We start from the raw sequence: 12,830 nt of genomic DNA, 5'->3' as shown, positions 1-12,830 counted from the left end.
AAGCAATTATTTGTGCAACACAGTTTCTGTGTATTCCCTTATTTTCATTGCTCTGGACTCCGCTAATTCTTTCTCAGGCAATTTTTCTCACATAAGTAGTACAGTGTTTAAGACCCTGGGCTTTGAATCAGAGGGACTGGTTCAAGTCTTAGTTGTACCATTTATCAGCAGTGTGACTTTGGGCAAATTATTTTGCTTTCCATGTCTCAGTCTTGCCATCTATAAAGTTGAGATAACAGTACAATTATACTTATCTCTTAGCCAAGTTATAAGGATCACGTAAAACAATGTAAGTTGGATGGTGTGGTGGGAACCTATTCTGTAAACGCTGAAAAAAATGTGAGTTGTTGTTGTTTGTTATTATTTTTTATTTTAGTTTCTTCTTTATTTGTCTCCCTTGCCTTACCTTTGCTCTTTTTTTCTAAGTTTTACTCAGTTGCTTAAGGAAAAACAAGTTTTTGTTTTTGTTTTTGTTTGATTATCTCCTCCCATTTCTGTGTTTTTCAAGCTGGGACACAGGTGCAATAGGCAGTGGCCCGTCCTCAGTGAGGGCTAGCCTGGGCACAGCGTGCCACAGGGAGCAGCTGCATCACAACTGGCTTTGTTCTCTTGCTATCCTCCATTTAATAGTCCTAAGCGACCCTATTTATAGCTGCTAAAGATCAGAGTAGAGGGTAAGGGGGGTGGGGGGTGGGAGATGAGGGTAAGGGGGATCAAATATATGGTGATGGAAGGAGAACTGACTCTGGGTGGTGAACACACAATGTAATTTATAGATGATGTAATACAGAATTGTACACCTGAAATCTATGTAATTTTACTAACAATTGTCACCCCAATAAATTAATAATAATAATAATAATAAATTTAAAAAAAAGATCAGAGTAATGCAGGGGATGCACTTGAATCAAGAAAAGCAAAACCATCTGCTTGGGAAGGAAGGGTGAGGGACATCAGTGGTATTAGCTGTGAATACCATGTCCTGAAAATTTTTAACAAGACCTCTTCAGAATTCCAGATTTTCTACCTTCGACTCCATCCTCTTCAAATTAAAAATGTTTTTTGATTCACATTATTGTTCAAGATATATGGAAAATGCAAAATGGTTTCTTAGTTGATTTTATTATTTTTCTACTTTATATAATTGTTAGCATTGTGATAGTATACTATATTTTTATTGAAATTGCATAGCATTTCAGTTATATCAGAGGTTAAATAGGCTTTTGGGTTGATAAAATTATTTCTATGAGGAAAATACGCTCTACGTCCTTAACACCTAATTAATGAGAGAAACGTTTAGAAGGTTACAGGTTTGTAAGTTGGGGGCCGAATGCATAGCATGCTATGTAAGATGTAGGGATCTTTTACTAGGCTCAACCGCCATTCTGTCTAGATAAGATGTTTACCAGGAGACATACAAGAACTCATTTAATGTCAAATGCAAATGGTATTTCTCTGGAATTGGATTGGCTTTTCTATTAGTCCGGGTTCTCCAGAGAAACAGACCCAGAACGATACATATATAGATACATATAATAAGAGATTTATTATAGGATTGACTCACGTGGTTATGGAAGCTGAGAAGTCCTACAATCTGCTGTCTGCAAGCTGGAGACTCAGGAAAGCTAGTGATACGATTCAGCCTGAATCTGAAGGCCTGAGAACCAGGGGACGAGTGGTGTAAGTCCTGGTGTCCAAAGGTCTGAGAACCAGGCCCTCCAAGGTCTAGGGGGGAAAATGATGGACATCCCAACTCAAGAAGAGAGAGAATTTGCCCTCCTTTGGCTTTTTTGTTCCATTGGGGCCTCCAAGGGATTGGATGATGCCCGTCCACATTAGTGAGGATGGATCTTTTTACTAAGTAGTCTAGTGATGCAAATGCTTACTCTCTTCCAGAAACGCCCTCACAGACATATCCAGAAATACTGTTTTACCAGTTATCTGGGCATCCCTTAGTCCAGTCAAGTTAACACATGAAATTAATTATCACAGCTTTTAATCTCCTTCATAAGTGGAAGTCTTGTCCTTTAGGTCATATTTGCTATAATGACTTTAAGTTGGATACAAAGGCTATATCCACGGATGTTATGGCACTTAAAATGGTATTGAAACCCAATTGAATTTCTACAAATATAAATAAATACAGAATTTGTGTGCTTGTTTTTAAATTGGAGATGTCAAAGAACTGTTGCAGATCTGCTTCTGGACTACTTTGAGTAATTTGCCAACATTCATTCTGTTTCAGTTATCCTGGCCCACCCACTGGTTCAATCAAATTAAGAATTTTAACACCAGGCATTTAAAAGGGGAAGGAAAGAGATTTATTTGGATTCTTCAAAGAGAAAGAGAGAGAGACTTATAATGTGTTTTCGTATCTTCCTACTTCTCATCCTGTTACCACTGTGCTTCACAGGCAAGTGGTCCTCAAATTGTAGTTTTTGGACCGTATATACCTGTTTGAATTCCTTGAGAGGCTTGTTAACATGCACGTTTCTGGGAGCCGCTCTAGACCTCCTGACTTGGAATTTCTGGAATTGGGGTTTGGCAGTTTGCATGGCTAACAGCCCCCTAAATGATCTTTCCGACCCCTGAAGTCTGAGAATCACCGATCCAGACATTCTTCCTTGGGTTGCATGTGATTGACAATGAGTATGACAGTAATGGCCCCTTTTGATTCAGGACTTGGTTTTCCTGGACCTGTATTTTTTAGATTATTGACTTATTTGGGGTGGATTTGTCAGGGTCTATGTGATATTAGTTTGTTAGGGCTGCCATAGTAAAATCTCTCAGATTGGGTGGCTAAAACAACAGAAATTAATTTTGCGCACAATTCTGTGGGCTAGAAGTCCAACATCAAGGTGTCAGCAGGGCTGATTTCTGGTGAGATCTCTGTTTTTGGCTTGCAGATAGCTATCTTCTTTGTCTTCACATGGTTTTTACTCCTTTCATGTCTGTTGTCTATGTTTTATGTGTTACGCTCCTCTTCTTATGAAGATACTGGTTGTACTAATTAGGGCCCATCCATATAACCTCATTTTACCTTATTTACCTCTTTTAAAGACCCTATCTCCAAATAGAGTCAAATTCTAAGGCACTGGGAGTTAAGACTTCAACATAGGAATGTGGGCAGTGAGGGTACAATTCAACCCATAACAGTCTAAATGGATCTCAAAATATTATGAGTAAGTGAAAGATGAACATTGCAGATTTCTTATAAAGTTCTTTCCGCCATCCCAGCTTCTGTCCAACAGTAGAAACCTACCCCTCATTGGTCTCTTGGTCTCGCTCCTCTAAGGCAGCAGAAAGGAGGTAAGGATGATGATAACTTGCTTTTCATTGGTTCTGTTCCTTGTAAGCTCCATTTCTTTGAATGTAGGACAGTCTAATTACTATTGACTCAACTGCTTTCAGTGCTTGCGAGTGATGGTTCTTGAGGGGAATCTGAGAAGCCAAAACTCTTTTCATAATGAATATTAACAAGATATTTTTTTGCTTTTTTACTGGATGACATCGCACCGATTTTGCAAGAGCAATGGTTGCTAAAACTGTGGGTGCTTCAGCATGAATTAAGACAGTAGCAGCAGGCTGTACTAGCAGTAGTCCTTATAATTTTACCATTGTGTTTTTGGATTGCAGAAGAAAATGCCAGTTTCACTTAAAAATGCCCTTGATAAAAGAGCAAAAATTAAGTTTATGAGATCTCAACCCTTGAATACACATCTTCCCAGTATTCTAGTTGACAAAATAGGAGGTGTGCAAACAGCATTTCTGCACATAAACATTCAGTGGCTGTTTTGAAGAAAAGCACTTATGCGATTGAATTATGAGCCAAACTAGCCTTTTCCCCCCCATGATACCCCATTTTAACTTCAAAGAACAAGTGATAAATGAACTACGATTATTCAGACTCATAGCTTGCAGACATATTTGCAAAAATGAAGTAAGTCTATTGCTTCCAGGAAAGCAACTGACAGTATTTGTTGCTCATAATAAAATTCAAGCTTTTAAGTGAAAATTAGAATTTTTGAAAATTTGTATTTGTTATTGTGAGCTTGATAGCTTACTAACTGTTGAAAATTTTTTCTAGAGAGGTTGGTTATTAATAAATGTGATTTAAAAAATATTATCCAAAGAAATGTGTCAGTATTTGTAAAAGCTCTATAACTCACTGTACCATGTTCTAAATGACCGATGCAGGATGCTATAAAATTGTGTATGAGTAAAAATACCCTTTCGAAGTACAAGATAGACTAACAAATTTTTATGTAGCAGAGTATAAAAAGTTCATTGATAGGATTTCAGATTCTACATTGCAGCTAACATTTAAGGAATTACCAATTGTCAAATTTTGGCATATTATTAGAGAAGATATCCACAATTATCTGAAAGGATTATTATAAACTCATTCCTTTTCTAGCTGCATATCTGAATAAAGCTGAATTTTCTTCCTTTACTTCACCCAAAAATATATCATAGCAAAATAGATTAAATGCAGAAGCAGATAGGAGGATCTATCTATCTTCAATTTAAGTGAACCATTAGAGATTTGCAAAAATTTGAAAAAAACAGCATCTTCTCACTAATTTTTTTCTGTTTAGGAGTGTACACAAAATACATAATAATATAAATAACATAATATTTAACATAATATGTTATGTTTATTATTGCTATTTTAAAATGAATTAATATATACATATTTTTTAGATTTCTCAGTTCTAATTTTTGTTTTTAGCTGTTTAGTCAATAAGTTTATTATTTGTCTTTATATATATAAAAAATCTTCATAGAAAATTGTGGTTTGGTTTATTAGCTCTCAGCAGCCTGTTTCTGAGCTTGGAGGCAGCTTGCCTTCTTCTGAGCTACCCAGTCTTTTTTTTTTTGGGCAAGAGACATTTTGGGACAGTTCCGTCTCTTCTTTCTTTCTTTCTTTCTTTCTTTCTTTTTTTTTTTTACAGTGAAAAATTTTTATATCTAGAATTAGCCAGCTGGACTCAGTTTAGATGATCCCAATTTTGTTGCAACATCCAAAGCATCTTAGTCAGGAGCCAGTAGAGCATACGCCTTCTTCTCTCCATCGGGCCTGATCAGGGTGTTGACCCTGGCCACGTCAATGTCGTAGAGCTTCTTCCCAGACTGCTTGATCCGGTGCTTGTTGGCCTTGACGTCCACTATGAACACAAGTGTATTGTTGTCTTCTATCTTCTTCATGGCTGACTCAGTAGTCAGGGGGAATTTGATAATGGCTAGTGGTCAAGCTTGTTTCTCCTGGGGGCGCTCTTCTGAGGATATTTAGGCTACCTTTGGAGCCGCAGTGTCCTGGGCCTTCAGAAGGTGGGTGACGTGCAGATCTTCTTTTTTTTTGTGGCTGTGGATGCCTTGCAGGACTACTTTCTTTGCCTTCAAAGCCTCTGCTTTGGCTTTGCCTTTGGGAGGGGCAGGGGCTTCCTTCTTCGCTTTCGGCACCATCTTCGTGAAAAGATGCCTCTTGTTTTTAACTTCTTTTATAGGCTTCTTCTCATAGACTGAGAAGAAGTATACATCTCCTCCACGTCTGGAGTTACGTTGTTCTTTATATATTTAGAGAATTGTTTCTTGTAAGTGTCTTCATCTTCTTCCGTTAGGTAATGCATATACTCTGCAATGTTCTGACCCATGATGTACGTCCGCTGTACTTATGCACTGAATTCCCTGCTTTCTGAATCATAATCAGGGAATCCTTTGGAACTGTGAGAGCTAGACAAGCCTCCTTCCACAGCTCCCTTCAGGTCCACCAAAACTTTATTTCTGGTCATAATTCTGGCAAGCCCAGCATCCAAATAGCAGGTGAAGGCACCAGGTTTTGCCATGAATGGTTTTCACGTTGTATTCATCTCCAGTCACCTCCACCTGAACTTCATAGATCTTGTGCATGCCAAGCCTATTGAGAAGCCTGCCAGCCAGCAGCAGGCCAGTACAATATGCGACACCATAATTTGTCAGGCCAACCTTCACTCCATACTTTGGGAGTTCATGAGCGTAAGCTGCACAAACTGTTATATCTCCTATATGAGCATAAGCAATCTGACAAATGATATTTCTGCTGGTTACATGAGTTATCGTCCTATATTTGGGTGTGTTATACTTATTTTTATCCTGGACTATCAAGCGTTTCTAGCTATAGTAATCAGTTTTACCCTCTCGTCATCTTCTAAATTTCGCTTGGTATCTCTTGAAGTAGGCCTTCTTCTTGACAACTTTAACAAACCCCGTCGTGCGGAACAGAGAGCTCTCAGTTCTAATTTTTAATAGTGGATGTCAGTGGATATAAGCCACATAAACAAAAGCTCTTTAGGGGCCCAGTAATTTTTAAGAGTGTAAAGGGATCCTGGAAACAAACCATTTGAGGACTGCTGATTTAGGGAGACATTTTTCTGGCTACGTTGTAGTAATTGGATGAGTTAACTTTGATTCATGCTACACTTAAAGCCAAATACATTCGCTACTTGAATGCTAAGCATAGTAAGCTTCACTTTTGCTTTTTTCTCATTGGGAGAAAAGTCATAATGATAGTCTATACCAAAACATTCTCATGCATACATTAATGCCTGTTTTACCTTTCCTAATTCCAAACAAGGTTAGGTAATCATGAACAAACTGGAAAACAAAAAAAGCCCTCTATAAGAACTCATGTTTCTGAGAGATTGGTTTCAATCCAATGAAAATGTATTTAAATTAACTGAGGTTAAAATCCACCCTATAGAAAGACAGTTGGAAATCTTGTCATAACAGTGCCCCTATTTTCTTGTTTTCCAATTTATAGAACACTTGTTTCTTTCCTTCTTTTCTTTCTTCCTCACCTCTTCTTTTATTCATTTCCTTCTTCTTTCCTTTTGTCTTATTATAACTGGAAGTATTTCCTCATGTTTGCAGTTTTCAGTTTCTGCTGTTGCCCTCTAAGAAAGATGCTGAATCGGTACATATGAATAAGACATTGACAAAGTGTAGGTGTGTCTTTGCGTTCTCAGCTCCTGGCTGAAGCAGTCTTCCATTTGGTATGTAAAATTCAACACTGGAGTCTGTGCTGTGCTTCTATTCTTAGATTTCTAGAGGTTGCGAAGTAGGATTAGGGGGAAGATTTTAACTTAAGACTTAAGAATAAATGACTTCAAAATAAGTGCTACTGTCATATTGTGTTCTTCATAGATTTCTTTCTCATTTTTCCTCTAGTCCAAGAGTCACTCCCGAGTTGGCCTCAAATCAAGCACGAAGCAAAAGGTATGTTTTAACCCTTTCTGCATTGTTTCTTTAAAAAAAAGTTATTTTGGTAGGTGCTTTAATTTTTTTCCCAGAAGAGAATGACTTGAGAAGCAAAGATACACCCAGAAACAAGGTATTTTTGGATTTTCATTTACTTGGCCTATATAAAAGCAAAACTGAATTTGGAGAGAAATCCTTGAACTGAAAAGGAACGAGATAGTCTGGAAACCCAAGGACAGAATCTGAGAGTTTCCCATGGCTTATAACCAATTTTGAAAGCAAAGTCAGAAGATATTCTTCCAGATTCAGCTCTTTTATTTTCTAAGCCCTTCAAAGTAAAGGCATTTCTTCCTATTTCAGTTCATATTTTCACTAAACTTTATTTTCTTAGCATCTTCTATGGAGAATGACCCTCACTTATGACCTGTGGTAAGTTGGCTGAAGCATGAGCTTTGAGAGTCAGAATGAGTTGGTTTCAATTCCTGGTTCTGTCACTTTACTAGATATGTGATCTTGACATATTTGTATTAAGAAGATGATTGTAACTACTAGTATAATTTATTTTAGGGCTAAAATGAGACAATACGTGTGAAAGCACTTGTATCCTAGTGCCTAGCACAAAATAGGTGCTTAATAATAGGGGGCTTTAAATTCTACAATATTCCGTTGATACTTTAGCTATATAAGACGATAGGACTTTGAAATTCCAAAATCTCAAAATCTCAATCTTCAGACACACACACACACACACACACACACACTTAAATTATGCGCATTCCTGGTGATACACAGGGCAATGGCATATGTAGATTTAGTATAATTTGGAGTTCATGTTAAAATTATTCTTCTAATGTAGATGTTTGAACTGTGTGAAGTACTTGTCTAATCTTTCAGGATGATGGACATACTAACTCAGAATACCATTCTTGATGTCAATTGTTAAGGAAATAACACTTCAAGAATGCAAAGCATCAAAGAGATGCTTCAGAAGTTTAAAAGATGTAACACCTATGAGAGTACTAAGCCCAGTGCTTAAGTAGGCAGTAGTTATTTTTATTAGCAAAATATCACATTGATTGAAAAGAAGATGGACAGACCTGGTTTCCAACCCAGTTTCAACGCTTACCAGAGAATGAGCTAACATTGATATAGCACGCACTGTGCTCCAGGTACAGTTATGAGCACTTAACGACCATCAACTCATTTAATACTCTCAGTAGCCCTCGGAGGTAGGTGTTCTTTTATCCCTCAGGATCCGTCAGGAGAATGAGATCACATCAATCATTTCAACAGAGAGAATTTAATAGCATGAATTGTTAACTGGTTATAAAGTTGTTAACTAGGTAAAGGAAAGAATAAAAAGAGAAGTTTAGGATATCACGCGAGTAGCAATTCCAGGCAGTAGCTACCACCCCCAGGACTGAGGGAAGATAGGAGAGTGGGATTATTAAAACTTCTTAGATACTTAGAGGAAAGGCCCACAGAGGTGCAATTCAGACTTCTGAGGGGAGGGTTCCGGCCGGCACGCTATGAGGCTGATTCTGCAAGTACTGGGAGAGAAGTGCAAACTGGCTGGGCAGGAAGGTGGGAAGGGTGGTGCTACAGAGGTGAGTGGGGCTCGGAGGAAGCTTTCAAGAAGCAGCCAGTTCCTTCTTGCTCCACCAGCTCTGCAGCCCCTCCAGCGCCCCCTACTGGCAGAGCTAGCAAGAAGCCAGCTGACTAAGCAGGGATGTGTTTTGCAGAGTCCCGGGCTTAGTATTACAAAGCTGGTTCCCGAAAGATAGGTTTATAGGTGAGAGAGAATAATTTAATTGGTACAATTATTAACTCCATTTTATAGACAAGGAAACTGCGACACAGATGTGATAAGCTGTGTTTGCCTAGTGCTGTGGTCTGAATATTTGTGTTTCTCCCAAATTCAATCATTATTAACCCTCAGAGCTAATGGGATTAGGAGGTGGGCTCTTATGAATGGGTGCTTCCACCATTTAGACACAGTGAGAAGTCTGCAACCCTCACCTGACCCTTCTGACACCCTGAGCTTGGGCTTTTAGCCTCCAGACTGTGAGGAATAAATTTCTGTTGTTTAGAAGCTACCTAGTGTGAGGTATTTTGTTACATAGTCCTCCTCCCTTAGCTGCAGTTTTGCTTTCCGTGGTTTCAGTTATTCCTGGTCAACTGTGGTCTGAAAATATTAAATGGAAAATTTCAGAAATAAACAATTTATAAGTTTTAAGTTGTGCGCTATTCTGAGCAGCATGATGAAATCTTATTGTTTAGCTGTATCCCACCTGGAACATGAATCATCTCTTTGTCAGCATCTCCATGCTGTACATGCTCCCCACCTGTTAGTCACTTGGTAGCCATCTTGGTTATCAGATTCACTGTCATGATATTGTAGGACTTGTGTTTAGTTAACCCTTATTTTACTTACTAATGGCCCCAAAGCGCAAGACTAGTGATGCTGGCCAAAGAGAGTAGGATGTGCCAAAGAGAAGCTGTAAAGTGCTTCCTTTAAGTGAAAAGGTGAGTACAGTACAATAAGATATTGAGAGAGAAAGAGAGAGACCACATTCACATAACTTTCATGACTGTACATTGTTATAATTGTTCTATTTTATTATTAGTAATTCTTGTTGATCTCTTACTGTGCCTAATTTATAAATTAAACTTTATCATAGGTATGTATGTACAGAAAAACATGGTGTATATAGGGTTCAGTACTGTCTGCTCTTTCAGGCATCCACTAGGTATCTTGGGACATGCCCTGTATATGGGGGGCAGGGGCTGTAGTAGCCTGAACAGACTAAGATACCCATCTAGAAAAAGGCAGGATCAGAATTTAAACTTAGACAACCTGGCTCCAAAGTTCAAACTCTTAACTTCTTGAACCAGTGACCATGTGCAAAAACACTTCTGTATGCCTGACTTTTAAAATCTGCAAAATGAGGATGGTAATTCCTAACTTGTTGAGTAGTTCTAAGGATTAAATAAACTAAGGATCAATATAAATGATGTGCCTATCCTGTTTCCTGGTACATAGTAAATTCCTAATAAATAGTAGCTCTTACTCAATATAGCATTTTTCTTGTTTTGAGTACAGATAGGAACTTCATTTTGCCTCAGTGACTCTATGTGTTTTTTTTTTTGTATTTTATTTTATTTTTTATTTTATTTTTTTAATTTATTGGGGTGACAATTGTTAGTAAAATTACATAGATTTCAGGTGAACAATTCTGTATCACATCATCTATAAATTACATTGTGTGTTCACCACCCAGAGTCAGTTCTCCTTCCATCACCATATATTTGATCCCCCTTACCCTCATCTCCCACCCCCCAACCCCCTTACCCTCTGGTAACCACTAAATTATGTTCCCCAGATTAATTTTCAAAACCCCGTGGCCATCTTATGGTTACTGACTTTTTTCTAATCCCCTCACCTTCCCCCTTACCCCCATCCGCCCCGCCCATCTAGCAACCCTCAGTTTTTCCTCTTTGTCGCCAAAACTGTTTCGGATTAGTTCATTCACTTATTCTTTTCTTTAGATTCCACATATAAGTGAGATCATATGGTACTTATCTTTCTCTGTCTGACTTATTTCACTTAACATAATGTTCTCTAGGTCCATCCATGTTGTTGTAAATGGTAAGATTTCTTTCTTCTTTATGGCTGCGTAATACTCCATTGTATAAATGTACCACAGTTTCTTAATCCAGTCATCTACCGATGGGCATTTCGGTTGTTTCCATGTCTTAGCTATTGTGTATAGTGCTGCAATAAACATAGGAGTGCATAAAGATTTTTGAATTGGAGTTTTGGATTTCTCCGGATAGATACCTAGGAGTGGAATTACTGGATCATAGGGTAGTTCCATTTTCAGATTTTTGAGATACCTCCATACTGTTTTCCATAGTGGCTGCACCAATCTGCAATCCCACCAACAATGCACAAGTGTTCCCTTTTCTCCACATCCGCGCCAGCACTTTTGTTTGTTGATTTATTAATGATAGCCATTTTGACTGGGATGACGTGGTATCTCATTGTGGTTTTTTGCATTTCTCTGATGGTTAGTGAGGTTGAGCATTTCTTCATATGTCTGTTTGCCATCTGTGTCCTTTTTAGAAAAATGTCTCTTCATGTCCTCTGCCCATTTTTTAATTGGGTTGTTTGTTTTTTTGGAGTTGAGTTGAGTGAGTTTTTTATAAATTTGTGATATTAACCCCTGATCAGATATATCATTGGCAAATATCTTTTCCCATTCAGTAGGATCCCTTTTTGTTTTATTGATGGTTTCCTTTGCTGTGAAAAAACTTTTTAGTTTGATATAATCCCACATGTTTATTTTTTCTCTTACTTCCCTCGGGCGAGGGGATATATCAGTAAAAATCTTACTCCGGGTAATGTCTGTGAAGTTTCTTCCTATATTTTCTTCTAGGTATTTTATGGTTTCAGATCTTACATTTAAGTCTTTAAGCCATTTTGAATTTATTTTTGTATATGGTGTAAGGAGGTGGTCCAGCTTCATTTTTTTGCATGTGTCTGTCCAGGTTTCCCAGCACCATTTATTGAATAGACTGTCTTTACGCCATCGTACATTCTTGCTTCCATTGTCGTAGATTAAATGGCCATATAGGCATGGATTTATTTCTGGACTCTCTATTCTGTTCCATTGATCTATGTGTCTGTTTTTATGCCAGTACCATGCTGTTTTGATTACTGTAGCCTTGTAGTATAATTTGAAGTCAGGTATTGTTATACCTCCCACTTTGTTCTTATTTCTCAAGATTGCCTTGGCTATTCGGGGTCTTTTATGGTCCCATATAAATTTTAGGATTATATGTTCTATTTCTGTGAAAAACATCGTTGGTAGTTTGATAGGAATTGCGTTGAATATGTATATTGCCTTAGGCAGTATGGACATTTTAAGTATATTAATTCTTCCTATCCATGAACATGATATGTGTTTCCATCTATTTATATCTTCTTTCATTCCTTTCTTCAGTGACTTATAATTTTCTGAGTACAGATCTTTTACTTCTTTGGTTAAATTTATTCCCAGGTATTTTATAGTCTTTGGAGCGATTGTAAATGGGATTGTTTTTTTAATTTCTCCTTCTGATGTTTTATTATTGGTATATACAAATGCAACTGATTTCTGAATATTCATTTTGTATCCTGCTACTTTACTAAATTCATCTATCAGCTCTAATAGCTTCTTGGTGGAGTCTTTAGGGTTCTCTATATATAGTATCATATCATCTGCATATAATGATAATTTTACTTCCTCTTTACCAATTTGGATGCCTTTTACTTCTTTTTCTTGTCTGATTGCTGTGGCTAGAACTTCCAGCACTATGTTGAATAGAAGCGGAGAGAGTGGGCAACCTTGCCTTGCTCCTGATCTTAGGGGGAATGGTTTTAGCTTTTCCCCATTGAGTATGATGTTAGCTGTGGGTTTGTCATATATGGCCTTTATTATGTTGAGATATGATCCCTCTATTCCCACTTTCTTAAGGGTTTTTATCATAAATGGCTGTTGGATTTTATCAAATGCTTTTTCTGCATCTATTGATATGATCATGTGATTTTT

The 12,830-nt window shown here is 37.7% G+C and overlaps 1 protein-coding gene and 1 pseudogene across 2 annotated transcripts in view; one reads left to right on the top strand and one right to left on the bottom strand.

The window, feature by feature from the left end:
- RASGEF1B (RasGEF domain family member 1B) overlaps positions 1-12,830 on the top strand; it is a 534,882-nt gene that overhangs the window by 95,910 nt on the left and 426,142 nt on the right. For both annotated transcript variants that reach the window (XM_033106128.1, XM_033106129.1), the window contains one exon: positions 7,207-7,254. In XM_033106128.1, the coding sequence (XP_032962019.1) occupies positions 7,207-7,254 (48 nt within the window). The remainder of the gene's footprint in view (positions 1-7,206; positions 7,255-12,830) is intronic.
- On the bottom strand, positions 4,807-7,028 carry LOC117022568 (60S ribosomal protein L5-like; annotated as a pseudogene).

Source organism: Rhinolophus ferrumequinum, chromosome 5 (assembly GCF_004115265.2).
Source record: "Rhinolophus ferrumequinum isolate MPI-CBG mRhiFer1 chromosome 5, mRhiFer1_v1.p, whole genome shotgun sequence".
NCBI classification, from domain to species: Eukaryota; Metazoa; Chordata; class Mammalia; order Chiroptera; family Rhinolophidae; genus Rhinolophus; species Rhinolophus ferrumequinum.
Note: the sequence above shows the minus strand (reverse complement) of the source record. Positions and strands in the feature narration are given on the sequence as shown.